The sequence below is a fragment of the Lissotriton vulgaris genome, chromosome 2_1 (genome assembly GCF_964263255.1).
Source record: "Lissotriton vulgaris chromosome 2_1, aLisVul1.2, whole genome shotgun sequence".
NCBI classification, from domain to species: Eukaryota; Metazoa; Chordata; class Amphibia; order Caudata; family Salamandridae; genus Lissotriton; species Lissotriton vulgaris.
Window position 1 is genome coordinate 2076430396 of NC_141687.1, and position 20269 is coordinate 2076450664.

At 45.9% G+C, this 20269-nt stretch overlaps 1 protein-coding gene across 2 annotated transcripts in view; it reads right to left on the reverse strand.

Annotated features, from left to right (window-relative positions):
* MYO5C (myosin VC) overlaps nucleotides 1–20269 on the reverse strand; it is a 971652-nt gene that overhangs the window by 631337 nt on the left and 320046 nt on the right. For both annotated transcript variants that reach the window (XM_086958305.1, XM_086958306.1), the window contains exon 10: nucleotides 11986–12251. In XM_086958305.1, coding sequence (XP_086814431.1) covers nucleotides 11986–12251 — 266 coding nt within the window. The remainder of the gene's footprint in view (nucleotides 1–11985; nucleotides 12252–20269) is intronic.

Sequence of the window (20269 nt, forward strand, 5' to 3'; positions counted from 1 at the left end):
TATTCATTTTATATTTGGAAACATTTCTAAGTGTGGCTTGAGCAGTGCATCCCCGATTGGCTTCCGACCTTGATTCTGGTTGCTTGTTCGTTTGAGAAGAACGGGCTTGAGCAGTGCGTACTCGATCGGCTTCCAATCTTGATTCTCGATGCTCGTTCAGTTCTGAAGCTCGTAATGCCTTTTTCTTTCGTGCGAGAATTACGGGCTTGAGCAGTTTGTATTCGAAACGGGTCTAATCTGGCTTCCTGTTGCTCGTCTGTTTCTAAAGCTTGTAATGCCTTTTTCTTTCGTGCTTCTGATGTAGATTGACCAATCGATTTCCGTTTGGGGGTCATAACTGACGACGATGCTCGCAAATTCGCTGTGTATTTCAGTATTCGAAAGATTATGAGGGCCCTAGGGGCCGATAAAAAAAAATAGAATTTGACAGAAAACCTCGCAGGAGTGTACTCAACAACTTCCCAAAGTTTCATGGCGATCGGATGAATGGTATAGTAATACATAAAGGACAAACAGACAGACAGACAGACAGACATACTTTCCTTTTTATATATATAGATTTTGAGAGTTTTGTAAAGTGCATTATACCCGAGGGTGTCAAATCACTAGTTTATGAAGAGCCACTACTGGAGAGATTAACATAACTAGCATCATGAAAGGAGAAGAGCCAGGTTTCAGCTGCTTGCCGAAGGCGGCATGGGAGGAAAGACTAGCAATATGGGTAGAAAGAGTATTCCATAGCTTGGCAGAAGCGAACCGTATGGTTCACCCCACCTCAAACTGGCTTTACGAAATCTTGGTATCTCCACCTTCCAGAAAGAGGCGGACATCAGCTATCTATTAGGGGTGTACCAGTGGAAATCTGTTAGCAGGTGCACTGGACCCTGACGGAAGAGAGCAGTATGAACTAGACAGAGAGGATAGTTGAAGATGCGAGCAATGTAGGGGTGTGGTAGAGAGCACATCGGGAGGCTCACAGCACAGGCTCAATGCGCTCTTTCAACTAGAGCCGGGCAAGATTTTGCCCGCCGGAACCCAACTATTTAGCCAGTCAATGATGAATCTAAATGTAGTGCCTTCCGCTCCCTCTGGAATGCTCACAATTCATAAGGTATTACATCAGGACCTACCCTCTGCGTCCTCCACTCTGGCCTCTAGTTAGTTCACCATTCTTTGCAGTGATAAAAGCTGGGTCTCCTGCAACTTCATTGTGGCCTGTCTCATACACTACCTTCCAACTCCGGAACTCTTTTGACGGTGTTTGCATTGCCGAATTAGGACTGGGTCCACTTTCAGGCCCCCATTTTGACCTCATAGTATCCTTGAGGTTCTGGATAGCTTGTAGGATAGAGGCCATGTGTGATGCCTCAGACACAAGCTATCCCCTTCCCAACACACCTGCCTCCTCCTCTGTTGGTGTCTTTTTTGTGTATTTATAAAAAGTTTATTGACCCGCTGAGGCAAAAGGTTTGTCTCATGCCATATTGTTAGGCCAGGAAGTGAAAAACTCTTAAATTCATTTTTGATTACTGCAAGGCCTATCTCTCCCAAAGGTTAACATTGAAATTACCTTATTACATTTTATAAGTGTAATTTCCAATTGGGAAAAGATGGATATTTCAAGTTCGGTGTCTCTCAACTCACAATATAAAGTCACAACTCATGGTATAATTGGATTTTAAGTTGCAAGTCTGAAAATCCCACTTTTAGAAAGTTGGCATTTTCTAACAATTTTGGGCCTCTGTCTGTCTCTGAATAGACATCTGGGTGGGTAACAGCTGGGCTCTGTGCATTGCCTCAACACACCCACACACAAAGACAGTTTAAGTGTGCCTGGTGGGCCATTCACATCCTGATGGGTCATCACCAGGCTGATGGGCCATACTGAGACAGAATTGTGGGGAGCAGCAAACACTTTCACCTGAATAAGGCTGTGCCTGTTCCCACACAAAGAGCTGCGTACTCCCTCTATAGCGAGTCTGGCACCGGGGAGGGAAAGGCAGGGACCCCTGACACCACCAACTCAGTACCTTCTGGACCAGGGGACATTCTGCCAGGAAGAAGGACTGCGTGCTGCTAGAAGGACTGTTATTCTGCTGGACTTTGCTGGACTCCTGCTTTGCTGAGTCTGCCCCGCTGTCTGATACCCTCCTTTCCTGGGAGTGAGAAGGACTGGACCTTCATCTTTACATCGCCAGAACCAAAGTGACTCCAAAGGCTTGCTGGCTCGCCTCCTATTCTGAAGTCTCAAGGACATGAAAGACTTACAACAACCCTGCTATAGCCTCTGGATCTGCCAAATGTGTGTCCTACATTGCCAGGTTGTGCCAATCCAGTCCTGGGCTCTTGGAAGTGGGATTTCTGGCTGTCTTCTGCTAAAATCCAAGAGTTGCCGTTGTTGCGTCAGAACCAACACATCTTACCTCTATGCCAATGCATCGCAGATGCTGCCAAAGATAAGGACATTGCATTGCCAGCTGTGCAACTCGACGATGATGCATTGCCTTCATTGCAATGGGTTTGATGAGGACGCATCTCCACACTGCGAGACTCCGAATCAACGCATTGCCTACACTCCTAATGCCCTGGCAACATGGCTGAAAGGACGTGAGCCCTTGAGCTCCTGGCAATCCAGCACACAAAATCCCGAATAATCATGGCAGTCACAGTAGTAAAGTAACTAGGCTGAAGTAGCCCTGCCAACTACACCAGGGCTAGTCCTCACATGCCCTGCATCTCACCTTGGGGCACAACTCTGAGTTCCTCGAGGTTTCACTGCATTTGGTCTTGTAGTGTAGTTCCTATATTCCCAACAGGCTCTGCGCATTGGAATAGTATATCCTATAGTTTAGACGTAGGACTGAGGTCGACTAGGTCTCTATCGAGTATACTAAACTTAATAGTGAGTGCCAGCTAGCTCAGAGGTCACTAGAAACTTTCTCAAATTCACAAGAAGGGATTAGTTTCTGACAACTGAATAAACATGACAACTTTGTTTCACAAGAATAAGAATTGTATCTCCAGAGTCGTGGAAACAATAGATAAGTATTTAACTCAGTCACTTGTGCATGCTTCGTTTCTACAGAGGTGCAGAGAAATAGAGAGACAGGCGTTTTCAATAAAAGGTTTTATTGAACAGTCTTCTTTCTCATGCAAGTAAAGTGAACTGCTACATTCTTAATGCAGACTGGAAAGTATAATGCGTACAGCGAGAACAATATTATAAAATAATACTGTAAGAGCATTTTATGGTTTCTAAACCATATATAAATACATACATAAATAACAATATTTAAAAGTGCTCAACTGGTGCTTCTAAAATACGCCTACCCCAATTTACCTAACCTAAGTCTAGTACGCTGGAGTAAGTGTGGTGTATCATAGGTTTCGTTTTTCTCTGCCAAGAATCTATCCAAGGTTTCTCTAGGTTCTAATCAGCTCCATACCTTCGTTTAGAATGAAGGCGGTCTGGTATCTGTCTCTGGACTCGATTTCCCAACACCCCGCAAGGGGAGCTTGGAAACACTGGAGCTGGATTCTCGCCGGTAGAAATGCAGCCTCTCCATCAGTGCGTCAGCTGGAGGGTCGGCTTCCTTCGGCACTTGCTGTAGTGAGCTGCGTCGGGCAAGTAGATAGTCAAACTGCTCCGAACCACCATCCCTTGCTAGAGCAAGTGAAGGCATATTTACACCTTGAAGGTGTCTAGTTTGACGTAAAGTCGGGCATAATAACGTTAGTAAAGAACTCCAAGGGAATAGTAGTTCTTTGTAAAGTACATGAGTTCTTGGACAAATCAATATTCAAGCAAGGGGAGGTCCCTGACTGCTTAAGCCAATTTTCCAAGTAATCGTTGTGACGTTTTGGTACGGGTGGAAGTAGCCATGCCTGTATTTGGACTTCATGGGATATGTCTAAATAAGGGAATGATTTCTCTGCCTATATTAGGGCAATGTGAATTGTACCTATATAAGGGCATGAATTGGGAAAATTCACTTCTGATCCTAAAACGCCATACAACAGTCTGCTCTCTTCCACCACCACTCTCAACAGACCACAGTGGTTGCTCCAGAGGGGCTGGTCTCAGCACTAAGGATCCCTCCGACAAGAGAACATGGCAACTGGAGAGGGGGAAGTGCATACTGTGCCAAGGAGCTTCATCTTCCACCAGAGTGGTGCTGTCACTTTGGGAGGGGCCTGGCCACTGTGGCTCCGGTGACATGCTGTCTCAGCAATCTTGAAGGAGAAGAGGTGGCTCCAGCCAGGCATCCCTGTCTGCAAGAGATACCAGCAACTCCAATAATCAGGAAAGCTGTGCGATCATCTTCACCCAACAGGGGTAAGGACAAGCTAGTTCGAACTCACTCAGCACACACTATCAACCAATATACTACCCAGTGCCAACCTACTCACAGAAAAACGAGGCAAACAGGTGTGACAGATATTGGGGATGTAAATGAAAGTGGCGCTGAGCCCTCCACGGCAGAACTGTTAGCATCAATGAAAGGTTCTTGGATTGCACTGGAACATAAAATTGAGATGGTTGTCAGTTGATGTTAACCAACTGCACTCTGATCTAAGGAAAGTTGCTGATAAAGTTATGGCTGCATCGGTAACATTACCAAACTGCAGGGGGAATTGGTCGCCCTTAAGTGTCAAATGACCCAGATGACAACCACCACAAGGAAGTTGGAACGGTGAATGGAAGGCATGGAAGGCCGCTCCTGGTGCAATAATATTGGCATCCTGTTATTCCCAGAGGGAGCTGAGGGGGCTTTCACTGAAAATGTTCTAGAGGATTGGGTGCAGACAGAACTCAAGCCATCAGGACTATCTGAATTTTTCCATAGTGGAGAGAGAGCACAGAGTGTTGGTGCCACACTGCCCCCAGGGGCTTCACTGAGAGCCATCATAGCTAAAATTCTCAACTACAGTGACAGGGATTGAATCCTACGAGCGAACCATGAACGGACACCTCCCCTCTTTGGAAGTAGTAGGAAAGCCATCTACCCGGACTACACAAAAAAGGTGCAGGAGCAGCACAAATCCTTTCAGAGTATGAAGCAAAAACTAAGCATACTAAATCTCTAATATATGCAACTATATTATGCAAAACAAAGTCCTTTCACAGGGGAAGGCCCATTTCTTCGACTACCCAGAAGAAGTGTGTGTCTGGCTAGTAATCAGAGGCAAGCCAGTGCCGCTCCATCTGGTGTACAACCCGCAACAGAATTGGGGATCTCGTCCCCAAGGGGGCTGTATCACCACAACTCAACTAGAGATGATACCAACACTACCCCGCTGGGCTCCCGGAGGTTCACGGTCACTGAGGATGGTACCATGCAGCTCAGTACTATGGCATCCCAAGACATGAGCAGGAGGGTGGCATACAACCGTCATCTGATGGAACAGAGACTGGGTCCTCGAGCCCCGCGCTGGACTTTGTGCCTGACACCATTGTTGCATTGGAGGTGGGAACTGGTGATAGTGGAATGAATATGTGACTTGAGGCCTGCTTTTGTAAGGTTGCATAGCTGGGACAGACCAGTCAAGTACCCAGCAGCATTGGGAGATTGCTTGGAATGACTGCAAAGACTGTAAATTGGCTCTGCCTTGCACTGGTATATTATTGACACCTGTTGCGCTATCTGCAGGGACTTCAGTGAATGAAAACCAGGCTGCTATTACAGTTCTATGAGAATGCAGAGTGAGTGTGCGTTGGGATGAACAGATAGAGTTATGACCCAGGCGAAGTGTATGGCTGGCAGAGACGTTTGGTAAAGACATATCAAATAAAATCAAATAAGGGATATTTATTGAGCGCACATATCACCCATAGGTCTCATGGCGCTGATGAACAGCTCTGACTTTCCGGCTAGAGAAAATATCTTACTGGATTTAATGATCGAACTGCCATGTTTTTAGCTCCCTACGGAAGCAATTGTGATCAGTTGCAGTGCGTAGGTGGGGGGGGGGGGGGCAATTTGTTCCAGAGGATTGGCGCCAAGAAGGAAAATGATTTTCCGCCATTTTTAGCAGTGCAGACTCTAAGAAGGGTAAGGAGGAATTTGTTACTGGGCCTTAATAGCCTGCGAGGCTGGTACCAGCTGAGTCTCTTTGCCAAGTAGCTGGGGCACCTACAGGACATAATCTTATGTGCTAGGCAGAGGGTTTTGAACCCACTGCTCAGCTGGTCTCAGCTGGATCAGTTGGGATGTTGTGCAAGTCCAGGTAGATGCACGGGATGAGCATAGATAGTCAACTGGTTGTGCTATGGTTGTCCTTGGGTGGGTGAGGTGGGTATTGTTTGTATTGTTTGCATTGCTTGTTCAACTTTGTAGATTCTCAGCAGTGGGTTTGAGTTGCATGGGTGAGAGGGAGATGCACACTATGCCACCAGATGTAGAATGGGGGCGTCACTGCAGGCTACTAATGTCCTTCTTTAAGTCAGAACTCACTCTGGTCGTAGCTGAAGTGCTCGCTGAATTCTGTAATATCTCGTTAGATACAGCCAGGTTTCCTCGTAAGTGGAAACACGACGCATCAAGCCATTGCTGAAACAGGCGCTAGCAGATCCCACTGATCTACAAAATTATAGGCCAATCTCTCTCCTCCATTGTAGCTCAAAGATCTTGGAGATATTAATCAATCGTCATCTCTCTGGTTAGTTGCATGGGTGAGAGGGAGATGCACACTATCCCACCAGATGTAGAATGGGGGCGTCACTGCAGGCTACTAATGTCCTTCTTTAAGTCAGAACTCACTCTGGTCCTAGCTGAAGTGCTCGCTGAATTCTGTAATATCTCGTTAGATACAGCCAGGTTTCCTCGTAAGTGGAAACACGACGCATCAAGCCATTGCTGAAACAGGCGCTAGCAGATCCCACTGATCTACAAAATTATAGGCCAATCTCTCTCCTCCATTGTAGCTCAAAGATCTTGGAGATATTAATCAATCGTCATCTCTCTGGTTATTTGGAACAGAATAACCTATTGGACCCATCCCAGTTGGGATTCCGAGCCAGTAATAGCACGGAGTCTGCATTGTTGGAAGTCACCGACGCCATAAGGATGTCACTGGACAGCGGGACCCCTTCGATGCTAGTTCTCCTTGATCTGTCGGCAGCCTTTGACGCCATCTCTCTTCACATCCTTCTGGATAAGCTATGAGAGACTGGTGTCAGAGGCTTGGCACTCAAATGTATACAAAGTTTTCTGACCAACAGAACACAATGTGTCCAGTTGGGTTCCTTTGTGTCTCAGACCATGCGGGTGGATAAGGGAGTCCTGCAGGGATCCATCTTAAGCCCCACCTTGTTTAATATATATGTGGCCCCGCTGGCCGCAATTATTAGAAGCTGTGGGTACTAGACTATCTCGTATGCTGATGACAAGCAGGTGATAATCCCCATAGAGTCAGACCCTGCAGTGACCAAGGCCAAGTTTTAAAATTGCATGTCAAATATAGCCATATGGATGAAATAGAACTTTCATCAGCTCAATTCCATCAAAACAGAGATATTGCTGTTTGGTAATTGAGGATTTGGTAATTGAGGATTTGTGGACTCCAGAATGGTGGCCATCAGAACTAGGGGAGGCTCCCTCACCAAAAAAATGGGCAAAGAATTTTGGCATCAGGATTGACAATAATATATCTATGGAGGAACATGTGAAGATCTTGTCAGGCACCTGCTTCGGAATAATGCGGATGTTAAGAAAATTCTTCCCTTGGATCCCTCTTATGGCACGTAAAACTCTCATTCAGTCGTTCTTGGTCAGTAGACTAGATTAAGGTAACTCTCTTCTAATCAGAATCAGGGAAGATCTATTATCAAAATGACAGGTGGTTCAGAACACTGCAACCAGTCTTGCCCTGAATAAACCTGTACGCATTCTATCTGTACCTCTCTACGTCAGCTGCATTGGCTTCCTATTAGAAAGCGAGCAGTTTTCAAGCTTCTATGTACTGTTTTAAATCCCTTCAGGGGACCTGCCTGGCCTACCCTAAGAAGAAACTTAAGTTGTACCAACCCGTGCGTCAGTTGAGATCTAGCAATCGTAACTTGCTCTGCACACAGAGAATCAGGTAAGACAAAATGGGCGGTCGCGTCTTTTCTCATCTAGCCCCCGTCCATTGGAACAGTCTCCCTGATGAGATCCAGGCCTGTTCCAACTGGTCTCAATTTAAGAGAATGCTCAAGACCTGGCTGTTTTACGTTTCTGTTTCTTTTTAGGTGACTGCTACTCTGGCGCCGAAAGATCCCCCTGGGGATGATTAGTTGCACACCACAAATGAGTATAATAATAATAATAATGATCTGGTATGTCCGGGGACTGGGTACTTACATCAAATGCCACAGACTACTCACCTTTATCAAACACCGTAACATTGACTCAGCCTGCCTGCAAGAAACACATCTAGAGGACACAGGTGCCTCTAGATTAGCCAAGAAATGGAGGGGACAGGTCTATCATTCATTCTATTATACTAATGCTAGAGCTGGACTGATATGGGTGGCTCTGGGGGCTCCCTTTTCACTCACATATATAAAGGCAGATGTGGGGGCTAGGTATGTCCTGATCCAGGGCACTCTTGATGGACATGACCTTAAGATTTTAAAAACATATGCCCCAATACTGATGATCCCATGTTCTTTTCTTTCCTGTACCGGACCTGATTACGCAAGAGTTCCATCTGCCCCTACTGTGTATATAGGACCCAGATATCAATAGAACCCTCACCAGGACAGGAACAAAACCACCAATGATGGCAGTGCTCAGGGAGGTCATGACAAACGTTAGACTGGAGGATGCATAGCACCATGAGCATCCCACACAGTGGGTATATACCTGCCACTGTGTAACACAAATACAAATAGAAGACTGGACTGTGGTACTGTGGCAATGGGAGGTAACCACAAGGACTTTGGTCCTGGCGGATGACCATGGATATTCTCCAGAATACGGAGGGACATGAGATACTCTCACAGTTCTCGACAGGCAACTTTGAATCGAACTAGAGCTCCATCAGGAGTAGATCCATGGAGAGCTGAGGCAGTTCTTCTGGTACATGCATGGGATTGGCTTGTGGAGTACGGTGACAACTGCAGTGGATGAAAGCTGAACTTGTCTACTGAACAGGGCGAGTTGTGGGCGGCGTTTATAGATAAAGTCAGAAGTGGGTGGGATGTTGATGGAGGAAGCACCACCCATATTAAAGCAAGGGAGTCAAACTGAGAGAATGCAACTACCAAATAAGCAATTAATTATTTACAATCTCACCTTTCCTCATAACCCAAAGATGTCCTTGGTAAAGTACTAAATAGCCACAAACCTGTCACTTCCTTTTTTAAATTCCCCCCTTCACAATCTTCTGAACAACTAAATCCTATTCAATTTCTAGACCAGAGACTTTGATGAATGGTAAGAGCCAACATAGATTTTTCGGGAAAATTCTGCTAGTTCGCCATGCCAGTGTTTTTAATTTCAAGAGCTGGATACCTCCTGAAGACTTATTACTGAAGTGTCCTCAGAGACATTTTCCTGTATGCACCTGTTTCCTACTCTCTGGATAACAATACACATTGCAATGGTGCCAGATTACAGGCTGATGGAAAAAACGCCCCTTTAGGGTATTCCAACTGTATCATGCTTAAGAGGTGCACACAATTGTAATGCTGCAAGCAGTTATATATTGTGAGATCGTGTATTGACCATTGACTCCATTTTGCCTTAATAAGATTTTTGTGAGCACAGGCTCATCTTGTGTCTGTTGGAGCATGTGGTTCAGCAGTGAACGCAGGCAGGCCACGGTTACTTGCATGCACCGGTTGTCTAGGCTTCTCAATCACCAAGCGAGAGAGCTAAACTGCTAAAACATAAAGTGTGGGATGAGTACAGTGTCCAAGGATAAGAATGTGAAGAATTCTGCTTGAGAAATCTCATCGGAGTCTGGCCAGTTTCGTCGAGTGACCTCCAGGGGCGGCTCCTCCATGTGGGTGGAGGAGGGCCGCCCCACTGCTTTCTCGCAAATGGTATAAATACCATTTTATGTTTCTGTTTCTCACACTGAGAGAAAGCAGATTGGTTTGGTTGGGGACGGGCAGGTGGGTGGTGTTGCTCGAGGGCAGGGGAGGAGTGTCTTGCCAACTCTCAGGGCACTGACTGTTTCGTCGGTCCCAGGGCCAACCAAACTAGTCATTGCACTCTCCCTTTTCTCCATGTAGGCTGCATGCAGCCTACATGGAGAAAGTGGCATCCCCATGGACACCTGTGTGGTCGGCATCCCAGCCAATCACAGAGCTGCCATTGCAGTGTTGTGATCGGCTTAGGGGAGGGGAAGGAGGCTGCCTGCTTACTGTGAGGAGCAGAGACAATGCGGGCCAAAGCGGGATCACACCAGCAAAGGTAAGTAATATATTTTTTTTATATTTAAAATTAACCTCTCTACCTCCACGCAACCACCTCCCCACGCGACCACCACTCCCCCACCCGCGAGTCATGTCGGCCGCTACTGGTGACCTAGTTGCAGAGAGTGAAGCCAGCACCTACAGTGCAGATGAAGGGAGAGGGAGCTTCTTGAAGTCTCTCTGCGTGTTAGTAAAAAGTATAGAGGTGGAGACCTCTTGCCGCTTTGACAGGAACTCCCCTTCGGACTGGACGTACTGCCAAGAGTTTTTTTTGTGTACCGGTTGAGATCTCCAGCCTGAGACTGTCAACGGGTTCCACAGCCTTGCTGGCGAGGATGATGCCAAACAGACAGCTTGTGAAATATTAAAATTTCTAATTATTTACACTTGTGTATATGCATTCACTACATGCATTTATTTTACACATATATTATTGCAATTTGATATATGGGAACTTGCTGCAGTAAATATTCTCCTTACTTTGCAAATAAGTATTGAGCTTTGTCTGTATTGTAATCTAGTATTCTAAAGTGTGTAGATTACTATTTTGAAGAGTATACACGTTGTGCCCTGGTATTGTGAAGTCTTGCCAGGTGCTCTAAAGAAAAGTAAGACAATACTGCACTTTCCAAAGCAGCCCCATACAATAGGCCCTGCGGGTCCAGGGATTTCCCAGAGACACAGTTCCTTCATCAGAAGATCAGTCACAGATTCCACTCCCCTGTAGAAGATCCCTTGGACACTCCGTAAATTCAGGCTGTGGTGCATTTGTAGTGAAAAACGCAGCAGCAACCTGAACCTCTGCTTTATCTTTTACTGCTGCGCTCTCTCAAGTGCATGTGCAAACTCACGAAGTTAGTGTTTTCAGCGCAGAAAAAACTTTTTGGGCAAATGGACCCTCAGTCCCAGTTTGACCTGGGCACATCCATCCAATACGGGAGTGCACTGATGCAAGCCAATAACAAATGACTGGTTAAATCATATGCCCCTAGACTTCCATTACACATTACATGACATATAGTGCAGCCTATGGCAGGACAACATTTTACTGCCTCACTCCTGCCAATTGAAGGAACACCCACGTTTTCCAATTGGGATGTTTTGATTCTATTCTACACGTTTCCCCAAAACCTAGATGTTTTGGGTTCACCAGATATTTAAAGTTTAGTTGCTGTTAACAAAGAAAGAGGTAGGTAGTTGCTCAATATAACGATATGTTTGAGATGAGACCATTTTCTAATTGAACACAAATAGATTAATTAAATTGTTCTCCAGTCCCCAATTGAAACTGGTTTGCATACAATGTAGTCTGGACAATATACGATAGGGATCAGTAGCTTTTAGTGAGTTTTTCATAGCATATTATAACAATTGGTGGAGTTTACGAGTAACTTTAATAATTGGAAAATGTACTGCTGTAAGCCAGTCCTTTAGCCATTCGTATTATTCTCGTGAATCATAGCTTAAAACTCACCCAGCCTTTGATCATGACATTTGTTTCAGCCTGGTTTACAAGACTGCACGAATTTAACGTGTGCTATCGACTACAAAATCAAATGAAGAATTGACAAAAATCTTACCCATAAATGTCCAACACTCCTATGAAGGTATGCTGTGTGCCTGAAAACTGTAAGGCTCTGTTGATTCTCTCCACGATGAAGTCAAACAGGTGGGAATAGATATGTTTCGCCAAAGCATCTCTGGTGTTGAGTGCTCGAAGTAGTGTCATGGGTTTGATGACGGTCTCTGACGAGGTTACTATTTTTCGATTGCACAGCCACTGTGCCACTTTGTCTGTTTCCAGATTCAAAAGTTCACAAAAGAGTTTCAAATGCTTGTCACTCCGCTTCAGAAAGCAATGAAGAAACAAGAAAAGAAGCTAAATGTTACACAGATATAGCGAGTAGTGACATAATTGTATTAAACAGGAACAGGGTAAAGCAATCAATTCTTAGTTAGCCGTTTATCTGATGATCTACAACAACCGCAAAGTAAGTTATTTAGATGGTAATGTCATTCTGACACTACTAAAACTCCATCACCAATCGAAGCATGTTAAATTGGCTGACTGACAATCAATCCAAAATCAATCTCTCAATAAATTAAACCTGGTGTTTGTAATTGTAACTTTCATTGAAATTACTAATATTTGTAAGCTCCTCAATGACCAAGGTTGAATGACTACATTGGTAAACTGTGGCTAGGAGATTACCCTAATTAAGCTCTCCAAAAACGAGAATCCAGAACATTATATGTACTGCAGTGTTCACTTGTCTTTATGTAGCAACATATAACACAGATTCTTCTTTTTACTAAAATGTACTTTTCAGGAAAGAATAATGTAGTTACATTTTACTTCTGAAATTGGAATATGGAATATGGAAGAATTAAGCCTTGACTTCAATTCTCCCCTGTATCCACTTCACGCGCAGCTTTACTTAAATAAAACAGCTAACAGCATAACATATACCAGAAAGATTAATAATAGAAAGACAAGATGTTCTAAAAGTCGGGCAAACCATTTTCTAAAAGCGACTCGAGTCATTCCCATTTACATCTGCAGCATTTATGAGAAACTGGTTCAGCACTGTTTACTATTCTATCAGCAGTCAGTTGCAATAGAGGGCCAGCACCATCCAGCCTGCAGCCCAAGGTGAGCAATCCGGTAAATCGGCAATAACCATTTGGCCAGTGCCATTAAATTAATCCTGTCTCGGGCACTCAGAAGAACAGACAGGACACGGTTGCTCATCTGTCCTTTCCCATTTTGTCACAAGGAGAGATGAGGTGCAATGGGTTGCTGATTCCACTACACACTGTGACGAGATGGCAAGGGTTTGGTTAGAAGAGTGTGTCACTAAAGCAGCCCTCATGAGACTGGGAAGGGAAAGCATCACATCAGTGATAATTCTAAAGTGGGGGGCTGGCACTCGAGCAGATGGAGGCAGTGCACTCTGTAATTGACCAGACATAACTACACATAGTTTGCAAAGCGGAGCACAGCTGCTGCCCTGACCTGCATCCTGCTGTTAGACTGGTTTGATGTAGAATCTGATGATCTCTATATCAAAGTCCTGATCACAAGTTGAAACAATCTTATCAAAAATAGGGAACAGAAATGGCTGCTACCTCACATTGTGCACTATGATATACAATGAATTTTATTATTTGAAAACGTTCATACAGCACAAACGTGACCCTCGCGGGTATCAGAGCGCATTACAAGCACATCAAGGCACAAACATATACATCAGTCAAACACAGTCTGTATGCATATATCAAAGAGAAAAGGTGTGTTTATAAGGGGAAAATATTACATTTAATCTAGAAATGTGTTCATAAATATAAGTTTGACTTATTTCTTGAAAGAAGTAGTTGAAGGGACTATTCTTATTTCAGGGGGAGAGAGTTCCAAATACGAGGGCCAATGCCAGAGAAGGCTCTATTGTAGGTTTTCTTCTTGGAGAGTATCTGTTGTTTTAGAATGCAATAGAGTACTTAGGCATGGCAAAATGCGAACGGAGCCATAGTAAAGAAAACCATTAGCATAGCAAGACCTGGTATTATTTGTTGGCCTGGTTTTGTATGTTATGCAGATTTGGTCTCTCGAAACGTCTTCGGCTTGATTTGCCATCTCAGCTGCTTCATCCCCCCCCTTGTGTAAGATCATGCCTCTCACAGCGAAACTTTGTTTTGAGTCTTCATGCTGCAGACTTGCATTTGCTACGGAAAGTGGGTGAGTTCCATCACAGTAAAACAAATAGCCCCATTCCGAGTTACTAGGAGATACGTCATCTTGTAGTCTGTTGTGTTTAGTCCTTTTTGATGTCAAGCTCAACTTGTCCTCGTGTCAGTGGAAACCCTAGCTTTCCACTCAAGTCGTGAGCCTGGCAGTGGAGGTCCCTCTACATCCCTATTCAGTGGCTGACCCAGTATTCTCCTTTCTGATGTTGTCTTTGGGTCTTCGCCTGACCAAGGTGCTTGAGCTTCACCGGAAACAGTAGCATGTACTGTAGCTGCAAGGCCCGCAACTTAGTTTTCACAGAATCAAAGGTATGAAGTTATTTTTGGACCTTGCAGGTGTAGTCCTTAATTCTGGAATTCTCTTGGCAGACTTTGCCCCTGAGTCAAACTTCCAGCAGTATCATGTCCCGGTCAAGGAAGTAATAAAAAGGGCTATTGTGTGTCCTGGAGGGGTCCCTGCGGAAGGCTTTGCACCCAGCACTTTGTGGGCTTGCTCTATAATAAAACAGGAGGAGGACCGTTGGGAGGAAAGCTCTCAGCCACTGATCCAGAAAGGCCCCCATGTTTCCCCCCTCAACCCCTTCTGTGAAGCCCACAAAGCGAAAGTTGGTTCGCACTTCGTGATTTTTAGAGTCTTCCAATATCAGACCACATCCTTAGCCAAGGCACGGATTTCTCCAATGTCTTTCTGAAGCCGCTAAACTGTGCTACCTCCGAGATCCTATATTTTGGCTGCTGTGACCCTCTTGGAAACATTGTATAAGTCCTGTTGCAGGAGGAAAATCTTGGACCACACCTCTCCTTCCCTCCAGTGCCCTCCAAGAAGATTGGATCATCAGAACTAGTGCTGCATTGTCTGGCATATTCAGCCCTTCTGCTTCTGACTCCATTGGGGGAGTCACCACCTTTGGATAGTGGTCCAATTTTCCCTGCTACTTTGGGGTTTGGGTTCTTTGTCTTTTTCCACTACTCCTGCACCACCAGCACCTGTCAAATGGATAGTCAATGCACCAGGACCTCCTGAAAACAGGCTGCCAATCTCCTAGCCGGCCTTACCTCCTCTGCCTCTGCAGGTCTAACTCAGTCTGTGTAGGCGCAGTGCACCTGTCGCCTGTACAATGCCACCCTGCCAGGTCGAGCTGTGAGTTTCTTCCCACCGAAAACGACCACAACCGTCTGGCTGTTGTACAGTAGATGGCGTGAGGTGCAAGGGTAGCCAGAAAGACCACGTGGTCGGTGTTAGAACCGGGGTCTCTAGTTGGCAGGGGTATGCATCCCTGTCCAAGTAGGGACCACTGCATCTGACCTGGTAGCTTGGCGCAGAGCAGCAAAGGCGTAACTCCAGAAGCAATGTGTAAAGTATTTGTCCAACACACAACGGCAATGACACAGTAAAAACACTCACAAAAGGAACACCACACCAGTTTTGTATGAGGATAAGAATTTCCTTATCTTAAAGATATGCGAGAACCAAAAGCAGGTAAATCCAGCTCCAGGCAAGATCAATAATAAAAAGGATTCCAGTTTCCAAGCAAGATCAATAATCAATAAGAATGAATCCAGTTCCAAGGCCGGATCAATAATAAAAAGGATTCCAGTTTCCAAGCAAGATCAATAACCAATAAGAATGAATCCAGTTCCTAGGCCTGATCACTAATAAAAAGGATTCCAGTTTCCAAGCAATATCAATAACCAATAAGAATGAATCCAGTTCCCAGGCCTGATCAAATCACCAAAAGCTCAGGTGTGCCAAGGGCTCCTGCTGGTAATGTCTTTCTCACAGTGTCCTTGGATGGCAAACGTTCACTTGAGGTAGGTTCTTATGGTCAAAATTCACTGGGGTAAGGTTCTTAGGCCAAAGTTCCCTTGTAGCGTAATAAGTGTGCCTCTCATAGAAATGATGCTCCCAGCGTAGGAAGTGCGGATGCCCAGGCGCTGCTGGTAATGCTAAAAAATGTCCCAATGTCAATTACCAAGTAATTTTGCCCCCGTAGGCCGGTCAGTGAAGGACGGTTCCCAGCCAAGCACAAAGCTCAGACTCCAGGTAATCGGCCAACCCACACCCCGCCCCCTCGCAGCAGCCTGGTGGCACTAAGGCATTACCTGGGATGGTGGTTGCGGGCGTGGGTGCAAGGCTCCTCTCCCCCTGGGGCCTCGGGCTCAGCAGGCGCTGCACGGGTGGGGGTCACAGCCACACAGCGCTCCTTTAGCCCAGCGCTTAACAGTGCCTCCAAGTCCGGGGCAATGACTTAGTCTCCTGCCACACAGCGCTTCGCTTCTCAGCGCTACACAGCGCGCTCCAGTCCCAGTGGCGGTGACCTCAGGGCCAGTTTCAGTCGGCTTGCGCCAGAAGCAGAGGCAATCACAGAGCCCTCGGGAGGATCACGTGGCAAGCAGGGCTGAGGGCAGGCACAGCGTTGCAGGGCAAATCTTGAGAGTGTTGTTGCTGTTCCAAAGGGCAGTCTTTAAAACGCTGTGGTCCAAGGACAGGTAGTTTCCTTTAGCTTAAAAAGGGTGCAGTCCCACAAAGGCAATCTTTAAAAGGTTGAAGACTCTTTAAAATGTGGTTCAAAGAAAAGTAGTTCCTTTGGGATGTTGTGGAGACACTCTGGTCGTGATGTTGCAGTCTCCTATGCAGGGCAGGATCAGCAGACAGTAGGGCAGCTCCGCAGGTTGTGGGGCAGCAGTTCCTTGGAGAAGTCAGCCTCCTTCCCAGTGGCAATCTTCTTGCGCAGCAGTCCTTACTCCAGCAGGGATTCTTCCAGGTCCAGCAGTGTAACAAAGAAGTGAGGCCAGGACCCACCCTTATATATCTTTCAGTCTAAGGGCTAGAAAGTGGTAGAAGTCTCTGGAAGGGTCTGGGGGCAGGGGCTTCTGGAAGAGTCCAGGGAGTTCTGGTAAGTTCCCTGCCTTCCCTGACCTAGCTGTCACAGTGACGGGAGACAGGCCGTTAAGGCTACAGTGGGCAGCCCATCACAGCTCATCCCAGGGAAGAAGGTGTGAATCACCACTCCCACCTCCCAACCCAGGCAGGCTATCAGTATGCAGAGGGGAGGGGGGAGTCTGCAGAGCCTAATCTAAGTGTAGGCAGGAAAAGGCCCACTTTATAAAAGTGGGATCCCTAGCATAGTAGTGCCCAAACATTCCCTGCTGGAGGACTCGTGTCCGATACCTCCGGTAGGAACTCCTACTTATGACCTATATAGCAAACATGGGCTAGGCCCGATTGCTTTTAACGATTACTGGATAAAATATACAAAGAAAGACGGCGATCTTCGTTGGCCACCTCATGGTAGCTTCGAAGCGTCGATCTTAGATAATTTGGAAATAAAGTTGTTCGAACGCAAATCTAGGCCGGCCATGTTTGATGCCTTTCGGTTGTGGCGCAAAGAAGCCCGACAGAAAGAGATCAGACAGAATAAACGTAGTGAGCGAGATAATGTTGCTACCATAGTGAAGAAAGCTGAGCAGTTTCAGCGTGATAAGGAGGATAAGGATAAGGAAGTGTTTGAGAGGCTACAGCGTATGTCCATAGATAAATGCTATCCTGCTTTGCCTACGGAGTCGGATAAGAAGGAAGAGGCAGTTGAGGATCCTTTAATGTCCTATCTTATGAAGTCGCCACCTCCGTACGTACAGGGTATCGCAGCTCCTGTGGTCCCTGCCGTACCTGTTCTTCCACCTGTTATTCCTCCACCAGTTCCTCAACCTGCACCCGCTCTTCCGACTATTCCTGCTCCTGTGCCTGTTTCAATTCCTACTGCTCCTCCGCTTCCACATACTCCTGCTCACACTACTGCTCCTGCGTTGTTAACCCCTGTTGTTGCTAATGTCTCTACTCCTTCTCTTGTTAGTCCTGTGTCTTATTCTTGTCCCTCTACTTGTAATCGTAATTCTCCTAGTGTGCCAAACTTCTTTCAGTCGCTTGGACCTGTTTTTGGGTCTGCTGGTTCTGATGGTCCTCAGAGACGTAGCCAGCTTCCTGCTAATAGAGAACGTGTTGCGCTATATAATATGGCGATGGGTTGGATAGTAAACCCTGTTAGAAATCCACCTCGTGTTGTCTTCGAAACGTTTGATCAATTCAACATACCTACTCAGAGATATGTGTTTGATGAAATGTGCAAGTTCCTACATGATCAGATAGCGGCCTTTGCGCCTGACGAGGTGCTGTACGCCCTGTCTGAACTTCGGCTTCAGTTCGCAACAGGACTGATAGTCGACACTAATGTCCGACGTGCTATTGAGCGGTTGTTATCTTTTCGTCCCGCTCCTATTCCTCATGCATTGTTCGTTGAGGACATTGAAAAACAAGATGAGTCTGGCCAATATCCTATGCGTGAAGTTCCGCCGGTTTGGGTACCAGCTGATAATACTAATGCTAATGCTCCAGTTGCGGCACATTTCCAGAGAGTGTGGATACACCTCCCATGGAAACGATCGGAAGTGCTTCAGGTGAAACAAACTTTACCCGATCCTCGCAAAAATCCTGCAGGGTATTATAAGGAATTATCGCAGCTCGTAGACGCTACGATAATGAATCTTGCCGATATCGACATGTTGTTTGGCAATGTCGTACCGCAACCGGTATGGGCCAAGATTCGTCACCAAGATCACGCAAATGAATTAGGTGGTGATTGGGCTGCTATTACAGCGGCAGACGCTGGACAAGTGGCTGCTACTAAACCCGATCAGTTGATTGAACTTCTTCCCCAGCGAATCATTACATTAATGAAAACGCTCATGCCAGCTATGAGGGTGAATTGGGATAAGTTGTCAGCCTGTAAGCAGAAGAAGGATGAGAATGTTTCAGACTTCTTTACGAGATTTGAGGAAACATTCGTTGATCATAGTGGACAGGATATGGGTACCGAGGGTGGACAACGGTTGTTTGTGGATAAATTTGTATCGAACTTATTGCCCGACTTGTGCAATAAATTGAAGAATTCAGAAAGTGCGTGGGCCGTTTCTACCTCAGCTCAGATATTGGCCACGGCACAATATTACGAAAATAGAGAAAAAGAGGAAACTGACCGTGCTGATAAAAAGACGAAAGAGCTAAAAACTAAAGTGTTGTTGCAACAAGCATATCCGCCGCGTTCTAATCAGAATGCGTCTCCACAGAATAGACCGCAGTCGCAATCGAATCGATCGCAGCCGCGTAATGATTCCTCTTTCCAAAGATCTTCGTTAGGGTACAATCAATGTGCTTACTGTAGACAGGAGGGACATATTAAATTTGATTGTCCTGCTTTAAATGACCGTAATAGTGGTAATTCGTCTAGAGGAGGCCGTGGTGGTTCACAGAATACATCACGTGGTAGAGGTCGTGGTGCTCAGAACGACCGTTCGGACAATTCATCTAATTCTAATAACTGTTTCGATCAACGTGGATCATCACAAGGACGATCTGCGCAGTATAATGTAGACGATTATTACGTCGATCAGGGAACTGACGATCGTAATTACTAGGACAGCCATAGACAAGGAGAGGGAGTGGTATCAGTTCCGGTTGATCAGAGAGGGCCTTACGTCGCAGTTGCTACATCGGGCGTCGTTGAGCCTTTTCTGTTGGACACTGGTGCAGCGAAAAGTTCTATCATGCATTCGAAACTCCCTGGCGCACCTTTGTCTGGCTTAACAAATGTTTCCGTTGGATTCTCTGGCGCCCCCGTTAGCAATCCAGTTTCATGCCCTTTGCCCCTTAAAATTGGGCCTCGTGAGCTCGAAGCTCCGTTGATTCTAACCACTGGTTGTGGTGAAAATCTTTTGGGTCTGGATTTGCTTAAACGTTTGTATGCAACTTTGTATTGTTCTCCTGCGGGTGTAAAGCTTACGTTCGGAGAAAGGATAGTCTCTCCCATGTATTTGTCCCTCGATAAGCTTCCACCGGAATTGGATTCTCTTCCTGCGTCTTTGTGGGCGACGGGTCCAAATGACGTGGGCCTACTTGATATCTCCCCTTATGTTGTTCAGTTGAAATCTAATGTGCGATTGCCACGTATTCCCCAATACCGTATCTCCCTTGATGGTGAACGAGCTTTGTTAGCGATCATCTATGATTTGATCGAGAAAGATGTTATTGAGGAGACACGGGGAAACGTGTGCAACAGCCCTGTA